The following is a 23,230-nucleotide window of genomic DNA, read 5'->3' as shown; positions in this document are numbered from 1 at the left end:
GCCAAGAATTTTAACATGCCTTCTGCTGCTTGATCAACTTGCGAAGTGACTGACTGCTCCAGAGGGAGCGTCTCAGCCAGGTCCAACAACTTGCGTACTGGTTTTCGCAAGTAGATACTTAGGATTGTATTCAGGATATGAGCATTTAAGCGAACATCTTTCTCCCAAAAGAATCTAGGGTTTTAGCTTCTCTACCTGGGGGCGCTGAGGCATAGTCCCTGGTACTCCGATTCCACTATCATGGAATTGTGAGGCAACCGAGGCTTATCAAAACCAGGTGTACTGTGGATCCGGTACATGGTATCGATCTTGGGCATGACCGGGACCGACAGAGGGGACTCCCCAATTCCTAATGAGGACTTCCCTGAGTACCTTATGGAGAGGGACAGTAAGAGGAGAGAGACAGTAAGAAGGGAATGAAAGGCTCTCCAGAGGAGACTCACTCTTTGCAGGTGGAGGGTCTAGAGAAAAAAGTACCTTGGATCCTGCTCTGAATCGCATGAGCGCTCCTGGTGGGAAAGTCTAGACCAAACCTGCTTCAACATGGAGGAGCTATGTCCTCAAGAATGGCGTCAAGAAGTCTGTTCCCACCTCAACTCTGGCAAAGCTTCCTCCACCAGTGTTGAGTGCCAGCTTGGCTGGCAGTCGACAGTGGAATCGCACTGAAGGCCAAGGGCCAAGCGGAGCTACAACGGGAGGCAAGGTATGCGCAAGCACCCCCCGATGTACACAGTTGCAGGCGGCCATCCAGCAGCTCAGGGAACAAGGCCTGGATGCGCTCACTGAGGGTCGACAGGGCAACACTGGAGTGTCTTGTTGAGGCACAGGTTGCAGAACTGCCAAGGAAAATGCAGGAGATGGCTCTTGGCTGCTGTGAGACCAATGCATCGGCACCTCCTGTATGGAGGGAGTGGTCCTCCTGGCATCAACGCTTCTTGCGTGCTGAATTCTTCGACACCGCGGAACTCCCAGCAACATGCTTTGAGGGCGATCGATGTTTATGCTTCTTGGCCTTTGCCCAAAGCTTGTCAGAGGTTCCTCTGTGCTGAGGACATTGAATCCACATATCACCTTGGAGCCAGGTCTGACAATGGATGGTCCCAGAAGCCCTGCACAGCAGGAGGCCTTGAAGCAGGTAGAGACCCACTCAATGCTTTCACTGCTCCCAGTGTCCAAGGATCTAACAGCAGACATGCCTACAGACACTCAATGTCAAGGAACTGGAATTGACTCCAAAAATCCTTTCTGGAAACCTGGGTCCTCTTCATATGAAGGCAGAGAACACAGTAAGGCTATATGGTTGGGCCCGAGACAGTGAAGACACCAAGAATGGGTGCCTTTCCCAGAGAGATTGTCCAATTGCACCGGGTACAGTGCTTAAAGCCACTGGGAACTTTCGTGGACATGGAAGGAAAAACTTCCTCAGCTAAATTAAATGAAGCAATGGTGCCTGAAAAAAGGGGCAAGGCACAGAAAAAGGAAGAGAAATAACTCAGTCGATGCTTAAAACGGCCAAATGACAGAAAAAAAAAAAAAAATAGAAGATAAAGGAAAAAGGAAAAAAAAAGGGGGGGGGGGGGTTTCCCACAACAGGTACACAAAAAAAAAAAATCACCAAAAGGCACAAGAAAAAAAACCCCAACAACTTTGCACCGAGCAAAGTGAGGAGACTGTAAAAAAAAAATCCACACCCTCTCCTCACTAAAGTAGAAAAGCTTTCATGGCAGGCGGGAAGGCACTTGCACACGTCTCACGGTTCACAAAGCTCTACCAAACTGGGTGACAAATGTCAGCATCACCAACTTATGAGAATTAATGCCCTGCTTACAGGACATCTAGTAAGTTACTGTGTTCTGAATTTTCAGGGCAGTACAGAACTCTGGCAATGTCCTGTAGTAAATGCTGCACAGCATTTGTGTACTGCAATTTGATTAGATGCTCTCAAGCAGCTGAAAGCAAGTTACAACAAAAACCCCAAATTAGATTCTGCTTACTCATCTCTCAGTACAGAAAAACGGTTACTTGATATTGCCTCATTCTGGCCACAAAGAACATTCCCATTCCCCCAGCAAACTAAATAAAAAAAAAAGCAGCATGTTCTTCCAGAGTAACCGAGAATTTGGACTAGAACAGTAAAGGAAATCTGCCAAAAGTAATCAGCACTCTTTCAAGACATCTTAATTTTAAAGCCTATTCAAAAAAGTCAAATGAATATTATGAAGGCTCAATGCCATCAGGTGCTACTGGGCACAGGTAATGTCTTCACTTCCCTTAGGAATCAGTCACATGACATGAGTCAGCTTTGCAAAAGGGACACAGAGATGGCATTAAACACTACGATTAGTTATGGAAAAAATAAGTTTTTAAGAAGCACACACACAATTTCTAAGAAGTTTATTAAATCACATTAAAGATCTACATGGAAAGGCTAGGATGGAGCAGAATATAGGGATTTACTCCAACTGCTTCCTGATCTGTGAAGCCATTAATCAGTTCCACTGCCAAACTGTAGGCTCTTGACCTTTGGGAAGGATAAAGATCAGCAGACTGGAATTTCAGAGGCAGCTTGGCTTGGAAGAGTGTTAATGGTCTACACAGAGCAGAGCACTAATTATAAAAATGTTTGAGGGGCTTGCTTGTCTAGCATGAATGGATAAAGTTTCTTGTGACCTTCTGCGGAGTAACAAATGCCAGAACACAATCTCTGTAAAAGCAGCAGTACACCAAGTGCCAACCAAGGAAGCAGCAAAAAGGAAGGAGATATTGTAGCAAAAGCTTGCCCACTGCCTACCAACAGGTTCAGAGGCAGCTCAGTCTATATACTAGCTTTCACCAAGGATCATATTAAGTGCATTTGGAAAAAAAATTATATAAATTAAGTCAATAGACTGAAGTGGAGGTAATGTGAAAAATAAAATTAGGATAACATATTAGACAAAAAAAGTAGTATTAAGGGTTATATGTGAAGTGCTATAATTTCATGCTGAACCCATGGATAAGATGCAGTGGAGTCACTTATAACCCCCCATCTTCCCATCCATCCCTTTCTTCCCTCACCAGCCTGGTAGAAGTCAATGGTGGGGCTATTTCTCCATTCTCCCCCATACCATACCTTTCTGCTTTCTTAGTGTTACTTATTCTCTTAAGAAAGAAAAGACAGAAATAAAGCCAAGAGGGTAAAAAGTGGACCATAGAAGAGAAAGGACATGACAAAAGGATAAAAATGTAAGACTAGCAAAGCTAGTGAAAGAAGGGCAAAAAAAAATATTGGAACCTTAGGTCAGCTAACATTAGCACTTGCCTCACTGTGCTGCACTATGTACATCTAGCAGAGCTATAGAAAAAGTAGTAGTGGACCAGGAAGCTCCTATTTTGTTATAAACAGGTGTCAGAGAAGCACCAGGAGCGGGTGTTGCCATGTTTAGCATTTTGCAGGAGTGAGCTTAAGTCAGTTTAGTTCTTTATATATGATGGAGGCTATGCCAAAGAGGGGAGGGGGGGTCTCACAAAGGGTTCTTTTGAGAGGAGACCCCAGAGCTTCAATAGGTCCCTTAGCCTGCCAATGTTCTTGATGCACAGAAAGGTGGTATATCAAATCCCATTTCCCTTTCCCCCCAAAATCATAAGTAAATAATCTTAAAAACGTGTCTTGCAAACAATAAAAAAATGTATGTCCATAGGCTTTAGTTACAACCAATTGTGTTTCAAACAGATCTCAGACCTTGAAAGAAGGCTATTGCCCTTCAGCAGTAGTGAGCAAAAGGAGTGCATCCTGATGTATTCAGAGAAGGTTACCTGATCCACCTCCACAAGTGCATATTTACATCTTTTCTGCAGTATTGTCTATATAGAAGCTACTAGTGAAGTGGCTAGGATAATTTGCAAAAAAGAGGCAGGCAGCATTGTCAGAGGTGAAGATTGGATTCTAATGTAGGACAGGTCAACATCTTCACTCAACCTCTTTGGTTCAAACAAAACCCGCTTTACATCTTTTTCCATACCATGCCTTCAGAGCACAAGTACCAACTAGAAGGGCATGCTTGAACGTCCTGGAATAAGGAAGCCCAAGAGCAATATAAACCTCATGACCTTTCTTCCAATAGAGCAGATTGCCTTCTGCTCAGAATTCTTAGTATTTCAATACCATGTGCTCTACAGCAAGTGCTTGTGCTAAAAAAAAAAAAAGAAAATTAAAAATCTAGTTATGCCATATTGAAATTTCTCCCACTAACTTTACATAAGTAAATGATAGAGGTTCAAATGTTCACCACCTATACCTACTGCAATTGAAGGCCCATGGTGTTATACAGTTCTCAACCTGTCCACAAGCTCTGCCTCTCCATACAGATGCTTCCTTGCTCACCTCATGAGTTCCATGAGAGAAGTTAAGACGAGCCACATTCATTCCAGATTTAATCATTTCCTGCAGAATTTCCACCGAGCGGGAGGCTGGGCCTAGGAGACAAATCATCCATGTCAAAACTTAAAAAAAAAAAAAAAGAAATACCCACACACATAGGAAATTCTAGCTCATTTGTTCAATTACTCCAACTTCCTCTGAAAGATTCATCTAAATACTGCACTACCACCACATGTGACAGCTTTGTCCCTAGAGGTTATCACAATGGGCACACAAATCAGAGGACCAAAAATATTTAACATAGAACTCCAAGATCACATAACTGCAAAACACAAATACCAACATTTCAATAGTACTGCGAGAGGTGGCAACCACCTTTCCTTCACAATTTTAGATTGTACCAGTTCTGTGGATAGGAAACTTCTAACACCTCCAGTCTCTATATTTTAGATCTATTCTCAAATGCAACAAGCCATAGGCAGTTTCCATTTTTTTTTCTTTTGGGGGGGGGGGGGGACTGCTCAGTACCTGAAGCATTTGGCCCTCCCCCCCCCCCCAAAAAAAAAAAAAAAAAAAAAAAAAAAACACACCCCCCCCTATGCAGCTGAGCTACATGCATTCTTACTTCAAGTAATCCTACCACCTTATCATACTTTTCTTCCCCATCTCTACCTACTGGTACTTACCAATAGTACAGACGATACCAGTATTTCTTGCTACAATAGGCTTCGAGTCGATATCTAGCCGGCAGAGATGTTCCAAAAATGTGTCAGCCGTGGCAGCATGGAGCTGCTGCGTCTGGATGAATGCACTCCCCACATCTGCGGTGTGATGTTTTGACATGGTTGCTTCAATTTTTTACCTGAAGAAAATTAAGGAACCTTGTTACATGCTAGATTGTTTGAAATTGGGGCGATGTCTATAGCAATAGGCTTTACAATCAAATTTACGTTTGACAGCTTATTCTGCCTGAGGAATGGCTCTGGAATACTTTCCCCCTAGAAACCAGTAGTCACAAAACCATGAAATGTGAGGTTCCCCAAGTCAAGGATTATTCCAACTCAGTTGGTAATTACAATTATCTAATGTTCCAAGTGCTGTTTTAATAGCTACAACCACAGAATACACTACACACAAAAATTCAATTTAGAACCAAACGTTTCGTGTCCTTCATGCCCTAGTTGCCCAAAAATCCTGGTGAGAGTATGGTTTATGGTTATGTTTGAAGTTTAATATACCAAATTTAGGGGTATGGTTACTAAGGTGTATTAGCGTTTTTAACGTGCGTTAAATACTAACATGCCAATATACATTCTTATAGGTACATTAGCGTTTGACGCACGTTAAAAACGCTTACACACCTATAACACGCCTTTGTAAACACAGGAGTTAGTGAAAAATTATATTACCATATTTTGAGTTGTCTGAAGCTTTTTCAGTAAAAATTTAAAAGAAGTCTATATGTCCATATAAACATTACAATGATCAATTTGAGAAAGAGTGATTAGTAAACAGAATTTATCCTTAAAAAAAAATTCCAAATACATCTCAATTTCCATATTACACGGAAAGTTCTCTTAAAATGTACCTGAGGTAGCAGACAATACCATTCCTAGAACCTGGATGTGTGACAAATCTAACACCATACTAAGCTCTTGTGTGTCACTGCTACAATTTCCTACACAAAGCAACTGAACATATATTCTATGAACTTAAGAGTTTGCATATCTTGTATTTATGTTAATTCATCTATTTGTGATGATTTGACTGAACAAGTTTTAGTGCAGATTTAGCTTTTTCTTCCTTCATATTATCCAGTAAAAGAAAACACTAGTAGATCAAGTTAATTTTTAAATTTTTTTTTTTAAAGAGGTCCCAATATGGGTTAGATGAGAGTTGAAATATCTCTGTGCAGGTTTGTGGACCAACCATAATCCTGACTAGCATGTGCCTTTCACATAGTGTCCTCAAACGTCTCACTCTGTGCCTCATCCATCTTCCTATCGCCAGGCTTTGAGGATTCTACCTGGCATTTAAAAATGAGAGGGAAGCACACAGTAATTCTTTCCAATCCCTGAGTATGTCATTTTCTATGGAAATCTTTGTGAGCTGGTATTTCCATGTCATACACATGCAAGCATGCACAGTGTACGTGTGAATGGTATTTGTGTATATTCATATTTGTGTTCTGCATGTCTGATGACAGAAGGTATAACAAATGCCCTATTCTGTAATTACTATGTCTTCTGAGAATCAGTCTTTGTATGCTGCAGCTGCTGGAACCATTTACCATGGGGGGGGGGGGGGGGGGGAGGAAGGGGATTGGTTTCATTTCTCCCCCCCCCCCCAACTCCCACTACATGTGGAAACTTGATATCTATAGCACAGGAACTTGCTCCACACCACCTCCAGCCTCACAGCTTTCCCACTGGTTGGGAACGACAGGGCAGTTAGTCTGGTCTCAGTGGTAAGTAAATTAAATAGAAATGCTTCTACAACAAAAGAGTGATGTTTCCCTCAAGGTCCTGCAATATATTGGATTCCAGAGAGTACTCAGTATGGTGTATTTATATTTTAGCAAATCCTATGCTACAGTTCTGCATAGATGACTAAAACTGAGTGCCTTTAGTATAGTGTTCAGTTATGTGGGTGCTAAATGCAAAGACCTCCTAGCTCTTGGAGAGTGAGTGTTCTCTTGAGGCTAGAGTAGAGGAGCTGGGGGAGACAGAGGTACATGGATGTTATAGATAAGTCCCACCTCCAGTATGGCAGCCCCTCTGCAACCTTGGAGAAGGGAGGTCTTCTAAAAAAGGACAGCGTCACCCTGGTGAAGTAGAAGGTAATCCTGCAGCCAGGACCTGCCCACCAGGGGATACAATATCCTCTCACACAGAATGCGTCTCCAGGATATTCTGCCCAGGAGGGAAGGGTTAGGACAGCTGTTATAGTTGGCAAAATCGATCATTAGGCATGTAGATAACTGGGTAGCTGGTGGATGTGAGGATCACCTGGTCACTTGACTGCTTGATGGGAAGCTGGCGGACCTCATGCATCACCTAGATAGGTTTTTAGATAATTCTGGGGAGGAACCAGCTGTCTTGGTACATGTGAGTATCAATGAGAGAAAAATGTGGTAGAGAGGTTCTGGAAGCCAAGATCCTCGAGGGTAGAATTTTCAGAAATACTCCACGTTCCGTGTGCAGGACCCAAGAGGCAGGCAGAGCTCTGAAGTCTCAATGCATGGTTGACATTGTACAGGGATGAAGGATTTAGATTTGTTAGCAACTGGGCAACATTATGGGAAAGGGGGAGTGGATGGGCTCCTAGCGCTAACATTTAAAAGGAGATACAGCAGCTTTTAAACTAAAATGGTGGAGGTGGGGGGGGGGGGGATGCTGTCACCCAGGAGCACATGGTTTGGTGTGGAGTATCCTTGAAGGATACCATTGAAACAGGATCGTTATGGAATGGAATCCCAATACAGAAGTTTCAATAATGGTGAAAAAGCCAGGAGTGTTTAATGGCAGAACACAGTAAAGAACACAAGTTATCCCCGTCATCTTCTAAGCAGCTTGTAGATGTAAAGAAAACACAAAGTGTATATACAAATGCTAGAAGCCTAAAAAAAATAAGATGGAAGAGCTATATATAGCTCTAAATGAAGAGGCAGAATAGGCATCTCAGAGACCTGGTGGAAGAAGGACAATCAATGGGACACAGGGTATAAATTTTACCGAAATAAGTGAATCAAATTGGGAGGGGGGGGGGGGGAGGTTACGCTATATGTTACAGAGGGCATTGAGTCAAATAAAACATTCTACAGAAAACAGTGTGAATTCTTATGGATAGAAATTCCATGTGTGAAGGGAACAAGTATTCTGGTAGGGATGTACTACCATTCGCTAGGACAGAACAGAGATGAAGAAATGGTTTACAGAAATTAGGAAAGCTGGCAAACTGGGTAACAGTATAATGGGCAATTTCAGTTACCCCAATATTGACTGGATACTGTTACATCAGGGAGCACTAGGGAGGTAAAATTCCTAGATGGAATAAATGACTGCTTCTTGGAGCAACTGGTCCAATAACCAACAAAAGGGGGAACTATTTTAGATCTAGTCCTTAATGGAACACAGGGCATAGTATGAGAAGTAATGGTGTTGGGTCTGTTGGGAAACCATGATCATAACATGATCAAATTTGAGCTAATATCTGAAGTCACTAAGGAAATCTACTGTAGTAGCAATTAATGTTTCAAAAAAACAAAAAGGCAACTACAATAAAGGAAAATGGTAAAAAAGCCAAAATGATTGGCTACAAATATTAGGACTAAAATCATGAGTGAACATTGTTTAAAAATACCATCATGGAAGCCCAGACCAGATGTATTCCACATGTTTGTGGTAGGATAAGGCACTTTTTTTCAGGGGGGGGGGGGGGCAACTCACTGGGAGAGTAGAGAACAGGGAGAGAATTTGAAAGGAAAACTTCTAACTGCTATGTTTCACTAAGTCCTAGTGTCTGTAGCATAGAAACACCTTGGGAGATTTTTTTTTTTTTGGGGGGGGGGGGGGGGAAGGGGGATGCTTCTTTTAGAATTCTACATTTTTACTAGTTTCTCCCACATGCCATTCTTCATCCCATTCTGAGAAATTTAGGAGGAGTTTTGTCCTCTTTCCCCCCCCCCCCCCCCCATTAGCCCCTTTTAGATAATTCTTTCCAACTACTGTTGGGTGGGAAACATCTACCTACCAGCGAGGTACTGAAAAGGCAATGGCAGTAGGGTCTGGGTTGCACTAGAGGTGCATGGGGCTACCTTTGGCTTGTGGGCTTTACAGTAAAACAAAAACAAAAAAAAACTCTTCCAGCAGTGTTTATTCAAGGTAGCTGCCATCTACAGAAAAAGCAATGCGTCCCATAGATACCACGATTTACCACACTAGTTACAAAAAAAAAAAAAAAAACTAAAGTACAGTACATCATCTTCCTTATGAAGCTAACCCCTGCTGCCTTTAATGGTTTTGACCAGCAAGGAGAGTACCTGTAATCTAAAAGGCATTTTGCACAGAAGTCTGTGCAAGACTAAGAACATGCCAGGTAAATATCATGGTTTAGTTTATTAATTTATAATAGGGCAAGGTATCAGTATGGAAACACACATGACTATGAAAAGCTACAAAAAGGAAGTTATACTGTTAACATCCCAGTTTTCTGAATGATGGATTCCCTCCCCCATCCCCTCAGGGCAAAACCTGATCCAATTACTGTATCCAGGGAACAAGGAGTTCCCTGTCCTAAAGCTGTTAGTCCATAAACAATAGCAGTACTATAACCAGGCATATAGAGACCAATACAGAGTTACCTATATGCTTATATAGGTATGAGCGCTCATTTTCAAATCGCATAGACTAACAAGGTTATATAGTAACCTATTTAGCTTTGTAAGTCTATTTGCAATGAGCATCAGTGTTATATACTTATTGGGCCATTTTTCTTCCAGGAAAGAACAAATCAAGCCTTAACATGACAGTTTTAAGTTATTGTCTAACACTACACAACATCTAACTTGATATACTGGAGTTTTAGCACAACAGGACAGATGCTAGCACATTGCAGGGGGCTCTTTTGCTGCCCTTTTAAGAGTGCTTAAAAAGGGGGAATGTCAGCCTTAAAGATGCTTGTCCCAATACTGGGATCTACTAGAAATCAATACTTTTACGTTTCCCTTCAGTTCAAGAAGTTACATTTAAGAGCTTCTTTTGTTTAAAAAAAGTGACTATGGTGAATCCTCTTCCCCATTTTATTAGGAAAAAGGATTTATCAACAGTTTAGAAAACTGCTCAAGACTATTTATTACTAAAAAAAAAAAAACTATTTAGGGTTTGGAGTTATAACAACTTGAATATCTGATGTGTTTTGATATTGTAAATTTCATGAAGTATGTTTCAGGTTTTTGCTTAATGGTACCCAAATTGAACTTTATAGCTTTTGCAGGCTACAAGACCCTAATACTATATAATGATCTGGCTCAAATGATGTGCTTGGAAATTGGGGGGGGGGGGGGGGGGAGATCATACTAGAGAGCTGCACGGCTTCCGTCCCCGTGGGATTCCCGCGGGGACGGAGGCAGTTTCTGCGGGGTTCCCGCGGGGATGGAAGCAGTTCTGCGGGGTTCCCACGGGGACGGAGGCAGTTCCTGCGGGGTTCCCGCGGGGATGGAACCAGTTCTGTGGGCTTCCCGTGGAAGTGTAAGCTGCACCTGCACCAGCCTCTCATCTACCGAATACCAATTTATTTGAGTGCTGTCTCTTCCTCCTCTTCTTCCTTGCTTTAACAGCATAAATGTGGAAAGTCTTCCATTAAGGAGGTGGTAGAGTCACAAATGATGACGGAATTCAAAAAGGCATGGGATGAACACAGAGGATCTCTAATTAGAAAATGGAAGTTATATAAAAGCTAACCTTAAATGGCTGCATGTGTGTGGATATGTCAAGTGACACTTAGATGGCGACTCTGGCTGTGATGAACTAGAGCTGATACCTGGCAGACTTGTATGGTCTGTGTCTCATACATGGCAATCTGGTGTAGGATGGGCTGGAAAGGGCTTAGACAGCAACTTCAGTGGCTGGAACATAAGGACAGTGCTGGACAGACTTTTACAGTCTGTGTCCCACAAATGAGAACATGAATAGGATGGAGTGGGCTTCGATGGCAACTCCAGCAGTTGGAACATAAGGATGGGGCCAGATAGACTCCTGTGGTCTTTGTTCCAGAAACACGAAAGAAAGACCATAATCAAGTATATAATATCACACTCGTTGATTTAATGATGAATTGATCATGAGTGTGACTATTGGGCAGAGTGGATGGACCGTTCAGGTCTATTTGCTGTCACTTACTATGTTACTGTTAATCCTCTTTGCTCCCAGGCTGGTGCACAGACCTCAGCTCTGACAGGCACGAGAATCAGATGTCACCTGACCTACTGGCGCGTGCATGTGGCAGCCTCTCAGCACACACTGCCAGTGAATCAGAGACAAATCTTACATGTGCGCACCAGAGTGTTCCAAGTTCCAACTTCCATTCCTTCCTTGCCTACAGTGCTGTGGCTCAAATCCAGAAAGGGAGCTGACTGGAACTTTCTTTTATGTACTATTAAATTTTTGCGGGGATGGGTAAGATTCCAGCAGGGACGGGTGGGGACGGGTAAGATTCCAGCGGGGATGGGTGGGGACGGGTAAGATTCCAGCAGGGACGGGTGGGGATGGGTAGGATTTCTGTCCCCGTGCAACTCTCTAGATCATACCCCAGTCTTATGTAAAACACCTAAGGCAATGAATGCAGAAGCCCTCTATTATTAATATGCACCTAGGCCCACACAACCTTATTTTAAAATACACAATGCAATGATTTTGTGTGCATTAAAAATATTCTAGTAGTACAGTGAACAGCCTCAGGCTTTATCATACAAAAAAATCTGCCATTTGACACTGTGCCTGTGCAACCCCTGCCCCACCATCATGGATGTTTAACTCTGTAGTGTACTGTTATATGCCCTGAATGAAAATAAAGGTACAGGTCAGGACCAGTAAACTTGTCATCAATACTAAATAGCACAGAAAAGGCCAAAATTGGTGTTCTGAACCAAGCCATTTACTCAAAAGTGGTCTTAAGCAAAAAGGGAAGCAAATGCCAATATGGTAAAGTTGGGAGCACAAGAACATAAAGGCACTCTTCCAGGACTCTTGTCCCAGAGATCTGCACAGATGGTCAAGTAGCTGAAAAGAACTATCTGCTGTGTCCTCCTTTTCCAGGACCAGAGCCCCTTCCTATACTTCTATTTCCCCTTTTTTTTCTTGGAGGCAGTACACTGACCTTCTCCAGATCACTCCTGCAAGTTCAAAAACCTATGCAACCCCTGTAACCTCCAGTTATGCTATTACTCTTCCTAGCACAATGGCTGTGCTAGACAAAGTCCTTGCCTGTCCTCTCCTCCTCCCTCACAAAGCATTGCAGTAGCTGGGGCCAAAATCTTTCAAGTGGGGCCAGGGTTTTATAGCAGTGTTTTCCTCCTATTGTTTCTCTAATAGTTAGAAGGAAAACAAAAACAACAAAACAAAACAAACCCTTTCCTTTTGGGAACTGCAGGAGCATTCACAAGTCAAAGTACAATATTTTAGTAGAACCACTAAAATCTCTATTATCCACCTAAGGTATAGTCTTAAGAACATTTTCTTAAAACAGATGTAGACCTCTTATTGTGGAAAAAATGGTCTCTGCATCATACAAATAGCGTTATTCCAATACAGCAGGGTGAACACTCCAATCAGTGCAACTTAACAGGACCCGTCTACAGACGAAATCAAAATAGAGTTACCCAGTGAAGGGTAAAGACTGTCCACATAGATGCTATTAATCTGTTGAATGCTCTTCATATAAACTAGAGATTGAGAACTGTGCAACAAGTGTTCTTTCCTGGATCCTTTGGTGTTAAGCTCCATATTTTAAAACGAACTACTGAGTTCTGTCGTCATATTCATATTTGAAACATCCTCAGTTTTATCTGTATGTGTCAGCTGGGATACCATTTAGACATATCAATAGAGAACACCCTTGAAATGAATACATAGTTAAATACAGCACATGTTCAAGTGCATCTTCAAAAAGCCCCACCAAAAAGGTTTGCTGCCTTGTAATTTAAAATATTAAGACTTTTTGCTCAATTAGATGTACACAAACAAGAAGCCTTAGCTTACATGGTCAGATTACAAATTGCAATCACATATGATCATTCAGTGAGTTCTATACAGAACATCTCAGAACCCTCATCAATTCTTAATTACATAGAAAGCCATGGTTTGATCCTGTGCAACATTATATTTCCTTCTTGGAAGAAAGAGTAGAAAGTCTTCCTTAAGTATGTACAATGCAAACAAATATAATCTGAATAAAAAGGCATTCTATTGAATAGTGACTATACTGTTTATTTGATTTAACCTAATGGGTAATTGGATTGTTTTGTATTACATATGTAATTTTGGAAGCCACCTAGGTTTTAAGGTGGTATATAAATTTTAAAATAAATATTCCTTTAAACCCCAGTAGCTTCTCCTTTCATGTAGTGCAGATGAAATTAAATGCACTTGCTGGAAGCTAAACCTAGTCGCTTGAGGAACAGAGCAAATACAAATTTCATTTAGGTCTTTACATTTTATAAAAAGAGCTATGCGTGATAAGATGGAATTTTGGCCAATTTTCTGTTCTCCATAAATCCTACTACTACTACTATTTAGCATTTCTATAGCGATACAAGGCGTACGCAGCGCTGCACAAACATAGAAGAAAGACAGTCCCTGCTCAAAGAGCTTACAATCTAATAGACAAAAAATAAATAAAGTAAGCAAATCAAATCAATTAATGTGAACGGGAAGGAAGAGAGGAGGGTAGGTGGAGGCGAGTGGTTACGAGTCAAAAGCAACATTAAAGAGGTGGGCTTTCAGTCTAGATTTAAAGGTGGCCAAGGATGGGGCAAGACGTAGGGGCTCAGGAAGTTTATTCCAGGCGTAGGGTGCAGCGAGACAGAAGGCGCGAAGTCTGGAGTTGGCAGTAGTGGAGAAGGGAACAAATAAGAAGGATTTATCCATGGAGCGGAGTGCACAGGAAGGGGTTTAGGGAAGGACGAGTGTGGAGAGATGCTGGGGAGCAGCAGAGTGAGTACATTTATAGGTTAGTAGAAGAAGTTTGAACAGGATGCGAAAACGGATAGGGAGCCTGTGAAGGGTCTTGAGGAGAGGGGTAGTATGAGTAAAGCGACCCTGGCGGAAGATGAGACGGGCAGCAGAGTTTTGAACCGACTGGAGAGGGGAGAGGTGACTAAGTGGGAGGCCAGCAAGAAGCAGATTGCAGTAGTCTAAACGAGAGGTGACAAGGGTTTTGGTAGAGTGCTCGGAAAGAAAGGGGCGGATTTTACGGATGTTGTAAAGAAAGAAACGACAGGTCTTGGCAATCTGCTGGATATGAGCAGAGAAGGAGAGAGAAGAGTCAAAGATGACCCCAAGGTTTCGAGCTGAGGAGACGGGGAGAAAGAGCGCCATCAACAGAAATAGAAAACGGAGGGAGTGGGGAGGTGGGTTTGGGGGGGGAAAATGAGAAGCTCGGTTTTGGTCATATTTAATTTCAGGTGGCGTTGAGACATCCAGACAGCAATGTCAGACAAGCACGCTGAAACTTTGGTTTGGATGCAAGGTGAGATATCAGGGGTAGAAAGGTAGATTTGGGAGTCATCAGCATAGAGATGGTAGGAAAAGCCATGGGATGAGATTAATGAACCAAGGGAAGAAGTGTAGATAGAAAAGAGGAGGGGACCAAGAACAGAACCCTGAGGTAAAAGAGGGATAGAAGTAGAAGAGGATCCACCAGAGTGAACACTAAAGGTGCAGAGGGAGAGGTAGGAAGAGAACCAGGAAAGGACAGAGCCCTGGAATCCAAGTGAGGACAGGGTATTGAGAAGTATGCTGTGATCGACAGTGTCAAAAGCAGTGGAAAGATCAAGAAGAATGAGGATGGAATATTGACCTCTGGATTTAGCCAGTAATAGGTCATTGGAGACTTTAGTAAGCACAGTTTCGGTTGAGTGGAGAGGGCGAAAACCAGATTGTAGTGGGTCAAGAATAGCATGTGAGGAGAGAAAATCAAGGCAGCGGCGGTGAACAGCACGCTCAAGTAATTTGGAGAGAAAAGGAAGGAGGGAGATGGGTCGGTAATTAGAGGGACAAGTAGGGTCAAGTGAAGGCTTCTTAAGGAGAGGTGTGACCACAGCATGTTTAAAGACAGTAGGGACAGTCGCAGTGGAAAGTGAGAGGTTGAGAATGTGACAGATAAACGGAATAAGAGCAGGAGAGATGGCATTAAGAAGGTGGGTGGGAATGGGATCAGAGGAACAGGTGGTACATTTTGAGGAAGAAAGGAGAAGTGTAGTTTCCTCAATAGTAACTTCAGGAAAGGAGGAAAGGGAGTGAGGGGAAGGAGAGAGAGGGGAATGGACTAGTGGAGGGAGAGGTGGTGAGGTAGAGAAAGCAAGGTTTATCTTTTGAACCTTGTTGTGAAAGAATTCAGCAAGGGTCTGAGGAGATAATGAAGGGGGAGTTGGGTGAGGGGGCACCTTGAGGAGAGAGTTCAATGTGGTGAAGAGAAGTTGAGGATTAGAGCAAAGAGAGTTGGTCAGTTGGATATAATAATCCTGTTTGGCATGTGAAAGAGCAGATTGGAAGGAGGTCAGCATGAACTTAAAGTGTAAGAAATCAGCAAGGGCCCAAGATTTCCGCCAGAGGCGTTCGGCGGAGTGGGTACAGGAACGTAGGTAGCGGATATTAGAAGTCAGCCAAGGTTGGGGTTTTGTATGCCTTACAGGGCGGGTCATCAAAGGTGCAAGAGTGTCTAAGGCAGAGGATAGAGTATTGTTGTAAGATGAAACAGCCTCATTGACAGATGTGGATGGTGCCACAGTAGAGAGGAGGTTTGAAACATGGGAGGATAGATATGAAGGGTCAATATCGTGAAGATTCCTAGACAAATTAGATAAGATAGGACGGGACTGGGGGGGAAGGGGTAGGCAGTTCCAGCAGTTGTTTTAAACACTAATTCCCACCTACTGGCCGACTTGAACCAGAGAAGCTAGTGCCATCTAGTCAGAAGGCTGTTCTAAGCTAGAAGCTCCCTCTCCTACCAATAGCTATGGTAAAAAGACATCATGCTCTTCTATTCACATGTCACTGTTCCACTTTGATTGTATTCATAGGTGGTGTAAATTTGATTCTTTAGCTTTTGAGGCACAGATTACTTCAGTTATTAGATCGTTTTACTTTAAACTATTAACTATTTTTAGTTAAAATGATTTGAAGATATTTACCCTTTGCATTTCAAGTAACTTTATATTATGGGCTAGTCATTCTGCCATTCAGAAATTACAATTACAGGGAAAGGCAGTCTTTGTATCCAGCAGCTGCAGCATATAAGGTAAAATTATGTCTTGCCTGATAATTTTCTTTCCATTAGTCCCAACAGATCAATCCAGAAACGAGTGGGTTATGTCCCCCAACCAGCAGATGGAGAGAAAGAGAGAGAACTTCAGAGGTTGACTATATGTGGACATGTGCAGCCATATTAACTTCAGTATTGTCGATACCAAAGCCGTGGAAGCTAAAAGAGGAAACTGTATGCCCCTCCTGCCTCCATAAAGCCCATGCAGGCTTCTCCTCCATCGCCCCTGCGGGAGGAAAAACATCTGCAGCATGAAACTGCAGCCTAATGATGACCTTCTTCCAGACAGCCAAGAACTGAAGTAGAAAGAAAATAATGGATCCAAGCGAGTGAAAAACTCAACCCAGGGCGGGCCTCTGGATTGATCTGTTGGGACTAATGGAAAGAAAATTATCAGGTAAGACAAGACAATTTTACCTTCCATAGCGTCCCACAGGTCAATCCAGAGATGAGTGGGATGTACCAAAGCAGTCAGAGTCGGGTGGGACCGTAGAAGCGCTGCCAGACCAAACCACCAGCACCAAGAAAGCTCAGCCTGCCAAACCTGAACCAAACTCCAGGCTCAGAAAAAATCTCGAGGATGAGTCCATCGAGAGCAGTAGAGACCACACAATCCCTAGAAACAGAAACAAGGCGCATGCTCCTAATAGGAAGTGAACGGACCATCTCAGAAGGAACTTCATATACTCCATAGAGACAGAGGAAGACCCATTCTCCCTACTCGAATTATGCCCCTCCATCAGAAATGGATCAAGGCCGGACCTCTTCGAGAGGAGCATATCTCGAACCCCAGAGGCACACTCCATCAAGTGCCCCTAAAGTCAGCCCAACAGACAGTGCCAACTGTGACAAACCTCAAGGGAGCAAGGCTCTATGCCCAAAACCGCCCATTGCATGTCAGCTAGAACAGGGCGCAACCTGTAGAGCTGGAGCAGGAATTCACAAGGCCTGAGGACCGAGACCGAGCAAAGCCCCACAAGACTCAATGCCCAGAGACGAAGCAAAGCCAGACATTGAGCAAAGATCGATGAGGCCTGAGGCCCGTAGACGGAGCCAGGCCCAACCAGACTCACATCCAACAACGAAGCAAAGCCTGACACAACTCACCGTCCAGAGACCGAGCAAGCCCCAAGGCTTGAAGTCTAGAGATGGAGCAAAGCACTACCAGGCTTGGTGCCAAAGGCGGCACAAAGCGCACCAATGCAGGTTGACCCGAGACATAGAAAGGCTGGAAAGGCTCAACATCCAGAGACGGAGCAAGGGTCGACCATGCCGGATGTCCAGAGGCGAAGCAAGGCTTGACCAGCACCGATGCCTAGAGCCGGAGTAAGGCTCAACCAGGCCCGATGTCCAGAGGCGAAGCAAGGCTTGACCAGCACCGATGCCTAGAGCCGGAGTAAGGCTCAACCAGGCCCGATGTCCAGAGATGGGGCACGCGACGATCAGGCTCGGCATCCAGAGACATACCAAGGCGTATTAACACTCAATGCTCGACGCTCAGAAACTGAGCAAGTCTCACCCATAGCCAGGCACGAGTTGCAGCGGCAGAGCAAAAGTCGATGGACCTAGACACAGAGAAGCCCACCGCGTAGAAGGCCCAACGTGAGGAGGTGGAGCCACACAGACAGAACAGAGCTCAACGTCCAGAAATCAAACTAGGCTCAAATGCTAGAGGCAGTGCTTGCTTACCGTGCAATGACAGAGCCAGGCGCAACCAGCCTAAGCGAAGCAAGCTCGCCGTCTGTCACTGAAGAGGGAGAAAGACCCGATGCCCCTATATCTGGAAAGGCTAGCTGACCAGCCAGAGGACAAGGAGAAAGGGCCAGAGTCTGAGCAAGAACAACCTACAGACCCAAAAATTAGGAGGTCAAGCGCCAGAAACGGAGAGTGATCCGACTACCAGAGACCAAGCAATGCCCCAACAGCCCCAGACGAGAAAGTCTCCACCAGAATAGGCGGAACCGGTTCCAAGAAAGCAAAGCCCAGCATCCCTGTCCCTGAGACGAAGCAGAGCTTGGCGTATGGAAACAGGGACCAGGTAGGGTTCATCGCCCAGAGCCGGAGCAGGGCTCGTCATCCAGAGACGGAGACATGCTCGCCATCTAGAGCCAGATCAGAGGACAAAAATCAGATATGGAGCAAGACTATGCGCATAGCCTGAGCAGGGACTGACTCCCACTTCTGCGCAAGACCTGCAGCCTGGAGACAGAGATAGGCCCGATGTCCGAAGACTGAGCCAGAACTTGACGCCCACAGAAGGTTCAAGGTGCGACATCTGAAGATGGAGCAAGACCCGACACCCAGAAAGGGCAGAAGGGCCAGCAGCAGGAGCAGGAGACCATCTTCAGTCCCCAGACAACTAGAGAACAGAGCTCGCTAACAGCGACTTGGAGGACGAATCTGCCGCCCAATGCCGAAGGCAACACTAACTTCTTGCAGAGTGTGCCAGAAATAGACGGTGTGACTGAGTAGTCAAACTGTCCTGGGTTGTAGAATATACAATGCAAGCTTCTGCCAGAAACTTGAGACCTGGTCTTGGTACTGCAGGAAACAGGATACTGGTGCAGATGGGCCAATGGTAGACCCAGTACAGCTATTCCTATGTTCCTTAAACTCTTATGGAACCAGCCGCGCACAAAAACTGCCAAGCTTGGCTAAGAACGAGAGCTATATAGAGCAGAGAAACAATGGTGCGAACACCATCGTGCCCACAGATAGTGATGTTTCGGAGCTATGGGGAATTCCGCAATACCAGCCACAAGAAGCTCCCTATAGAAACTGCACCACAATACTAAGGTACCCTGGAATCCAGCCCGCACCAAAACTGCCAGTACAGTAATGAAGGCTTAACAGATCCGCAGGTGCTGACACAATCTAGACAACGAAGAAGTTGCGCTAAGCAGTATAAGCTAGTTGTGCAGACACCAGGCCGCACTCCAGGTTGGCAGAAAACCGTGGCCGCTGGCCAACTCAAACCAAAAAAGGAAAGTACCTGGAATAGCTTGACAACCCAGGGTTTAAGCTCCCACCAAAACAGAAAGGTGAGAGAATCCAACCCAAATAGCTGCCGGACTGCATGACCCCCTTATTTTTAAAACAAATTACAGCATATTATGCCCAAAAGGAAAGCACGGGAAAAACCAAAACTGCAGTGGAGTATCAGCAAAGCCCGAAAAACTATATCATAAAGCAGGAGGGAAGCAACAGAGGTCCCAGAGCGAGAACCAAGAGAGAAAACCACGCCAGAGCATGTAAACAAGATGGCGACTGCCGGCAGTAGAGCGCCCGCCAAAAATGCCCAGCTCTCCGTCCCCGAGCGGAAAGTTCAACCTCCAATAAAATCTGCATAGAAGCACAATGTAATTCCGGACCCGCACATGGCAAACCGCTCTAAAATTACAGACTCTGAGAGCACTCATCATTTAAAAGTACCTCATTCCCTCCAAGCATACATGCAAGCTGTATTTATATCCTGCTCGAAATCAAATAAAACCAGCACTGTCTTGACACCTGAGCTTGGATGAGTACCTGATGGCAGAGATTTGCTCCCTGTCAGAAAAAACTCCCATGCTGGCAGAACCTGGGAATGAAAAAAGCCTGATAGGGCACCAAGCTACAGCAGCAAAAAAAAAAAAAAAAAAAACCCAAAACCCTAAAGGGATTAGAACAGAGAGCCCCACACTTACGGTTTCCTTACAAATGAGCAAATATTCCCTGGTAGAACAGCTCAGAGAAATGTGTTTCCATCCTGCAAACCTTTTTTTTTTTTTTTTTTTTTTAAAGAGGCAGAAGGGCTAGTGAACAAAGGTCTGCTGCAAGGGAAGTATGTAGGGCTGGGGGGGAAGGGACCTGGCACCACCAGGTGTACTCCAACATGGCCGAGCCATGACCCCATGCTCAACTAAACCTGAGGGAACAGAGTAGGAGCAAGGCCCATCCAAAAAGCTGCACAGGATATATCTATCCACCTGCTGCGATAGAGAAAATACTGAGGTTAATATGGCTGCACATGTCCACATATAGTAAACCCCTGAAGTTCTCATCTCCATCTGCTGGTTGGGGGACATAACCCACTCGTCTCTGGACACATTATACTGGCATTGAAACTACAAGTGGCAGATGAAGTTCAATGTTAACAAGTGCAAAGTGATGCATGTGGGTAAGAGGAACCCAAAATTACAGCTATGTCATGCAAGGTTCCGTGTTAGGAGTTAGACCTAGAAAGGGATCTGGGTGTAATCGCTGATAAGACGTTAAAAACATCTGCCCAGTGTGCTGCGGCGGCTAAGAAAGCGTACAGAATGTTGAGTATTAGGAAAGGGATGGAAAGTAAACACGAGGATGTTAAAATGCCGTTGCATCGCTCCACCGAGTACTGTATCCAATTCTGGTCGCTGCATCTCAAAAAAGATATAAAGGAATTAGAAAAGGTGCAGAGAAGGGCGACGAAAATGATAAAGGGAATGGAACGACTTCCCTATGAGGAAAGGCTGAGAAGGTTAGGGCTCTTCAGCTTGGAGAAAAGGCGGCTGAGGGGTGATATGATAGAAGTCTACAAGATAATGAGCGGAGTAGAGCGGACAGATATGGAGCGATTGTTTACACTTTCAAACAACAACAAAACCAGGGGACAAGATGAAGCTAGAATATGGTAGATTTAAAACAAATAGGAGAAAGTTTTTCTTTACTCAGCATGTAGTTAGACTCTGGAACTCGTTGCCAGAGAATGTAGTGACAGCAGCTGGCCTTACAGAATTTAAAGGGGGTTTGGAAAGATTCCTGAGGGAAAGTCCACTGAACATTTTTTTTTTTGGGGGGGGGGGGGGGGGGGGGGGGGTGCCGGGTTTTTGAAGCCTGGATTGGCCGCTGTCGGAGACAGGAAACTGGGCTTGATGGACCCTTGGTCTTTCCCAGTATGGCGGTGCTTATGTACATCATCTGGAACGTGTCATTCATTTCACAGGTGTCCTGCCATCTACTCAGATTTGTTTTGTCTCATACATTGACTCAGCCATTCCACCTCTACTGAAATTTTCTTGACAACCAGATGTACAGTCATTTCCTGTTATGGGGCCTAATGAGGGGAACTTTCTTCCATCATAGCATGCTGAAATATCATAACTTTAAAGCTGTATTGAAAACACTTTTCAAAAGCATTTGAAGGGGCATAAGGGTCATCTGGTAGCACTATACAAATGTTAATAATAATAATTTTTAAAGTTGTGGCAAAAAGTGGTCTTTGCATGCCCATATGTTGGGTTTTTCCTATTTGTCAAGAGCATTTTTACCACAGCCATTAAGAGTGGCCTTTTTGTATTATTATTTTAATAAAAATGGTTATGTGCTAATATTGCCATTAGCACATGACCATTTAAAAAAAAAAAAAATTAGCAAAAAGGAAGGGTCCAAACATACACAGAGGAAAGCGGTTCTTTTGAACTACGAGTCAAGTGGGTTGAAAGTACCAATGTGATCTGCTGGATAATCAGCACCATTTTCCTTTTATATACCTAAGGCAGGCACTGTTCTGCGCCGAAACAAGGCCCATGTAAGGTCCAGTCCATTAAAGATTACATCATTGCTCCTGTTCTGGGGTCCTTTTGTGCTTTTTTTTTTTGTGTATTGCATAAAAAAAAAAAAAAAGTTAACCATCTAAGGATGATAGGTATTTACATCCCTTTTGGCATCCTGGCAGTTAACCTGGAGGCAGCCCCAGTCTTAGGAGCTGCTTGTATATATATATTTGTTTGAAGTACAGCCTCCTGATGGAGCACATTTATGAAACAGATCTTTGTTGGGACTGGAAGTGGACATTTGAACAGGGGCGTAGCTGCTATGGGGCCACGGGGGCCTGGACCACCCCTGCTGCCGCCAACTACCTTTGCTGGTGGGGGACCCCAACCCCCGCCAGCCGAAGTCACCCTTCCTTTGGTTTCTTTCTGACGTCGTGCAGGATGTCAGACTCACAGAAACAGAATGAAGCCCTGCAGATCGCAAGGCTGCGTTCTGTTTCTGCGAGTCTGACATCCTGCACATTGTACGTGCAGGACGTCAGACAGTCAGAAACCAAACGAAGGAAGAAGACTTTGGCTGGCGGGGGTTGGGGTCCCCCGCCAGCAAAGGTGGGTGACAGTGGCTGAAGGGGGGGGGGGGGTCAAACTTGTTGGAGGTGTTGGCAATGGTGGGCGGGCTAAAATGTGCCCCCTTACCTCAACTCTGGACCCCCTGCCGTTGAAGTTTGGCTACGCCCCTGCAAAGGCTTATTGTGAAAACTTGTGAATGGACATTGCATCAGGTTACACCCCTGTAATGGTGACTAAATTTTTTTCAACAAGGAGACTTGTTGGGACTATTGTTTGAGAATGTCTCATTCTATTTCTATGGAAATGTTTGCCTCCTTGAAGCATGATGATTATAAAATAAATGCAAGTCCATTCATATAGTAGTTTAAACACTCACTGTATATTGGGCATATTGTTTGATATTTGAGCACATCGTATCTGTTAATGAATACACTGGAATATACCAAATTGTTCTTAAATACTTTGGTATCTAATTATTCCTTCTTCTGTTTGATGCACTTACCACCCAATTTGTAGGCAATAAGGGCTCATGTGTGGGGGTTTTTTTTTTTTTTTTAACTAACCAATTAGTTCAACATAACTGCATTGATTAGTGCAGGAATGCCCCCCCCCCCCCCCCCAAAAAAAAAAAAAAAAAAAATTAGCATGCTAAATTGTTAGTTACTGTAGGACATCCCATGGAATGACATTTTAAGCTGCATTTGGGAAACAATGCCTGACAACTTAGTAAAAGGACCCCTTAATTTGC

At 44.0% G+C, this 23,230-nt stretch overlaps 1 protein-coding gene across 3 annotated transcripts in view; it reads right to left on the bottom strand.

Moving 5' to 3' along the window:
- Positions 1 to 23,230, bottom strand: part of PKM (pyruvate kinase M1/2) — a 107,651-nt gene that overhangs the window by 68,579 nt on the left and 15,842 nt on the right. For 2 of the 3 annotated variants that reach the window (XM_030187776.1, XM_030187767.1), the window contains exons 2-3: positions 5,047 to 5,220; positions 4,364 to 4,455 (exon numbers count right to left, since the gene is read on the bottom strand). In XM_030187776.1, coding sequence (XP_030043636.1) covers positions 4,364 to 4,455; positions 5,047 to 5,203 — 249 coding nt within the window. In that variant the 5' untranslated portion in view covers positions 5,204 to 5,220. Of the gene's footprint in view, positions 1 to 4,363; positions 4,456 to 5,046; positions 5,223 to 23,230 lie in introns of all 3 variants that reach the window. The other variant, XM_030187784.1, reaches the window with a different exon arrangement.

This window comes from Microcaecilia unicolor, chromosome 1, assembly GCF_901765095.1.
Source record: "Microcaecilia unicolor chromosome 1, aMicUni1.1, whole genome shotgun sequence".
Lineage (NCBI taxonomy): Eukaryota > Metazoa > Chordata > Amphibia > Gymnophiona > Siphonopidae > Microcaecilia > Microcaecilia unicolor.
This window is presented reverse-complemented; position numbering and strand designations above follow the sequence as displayed.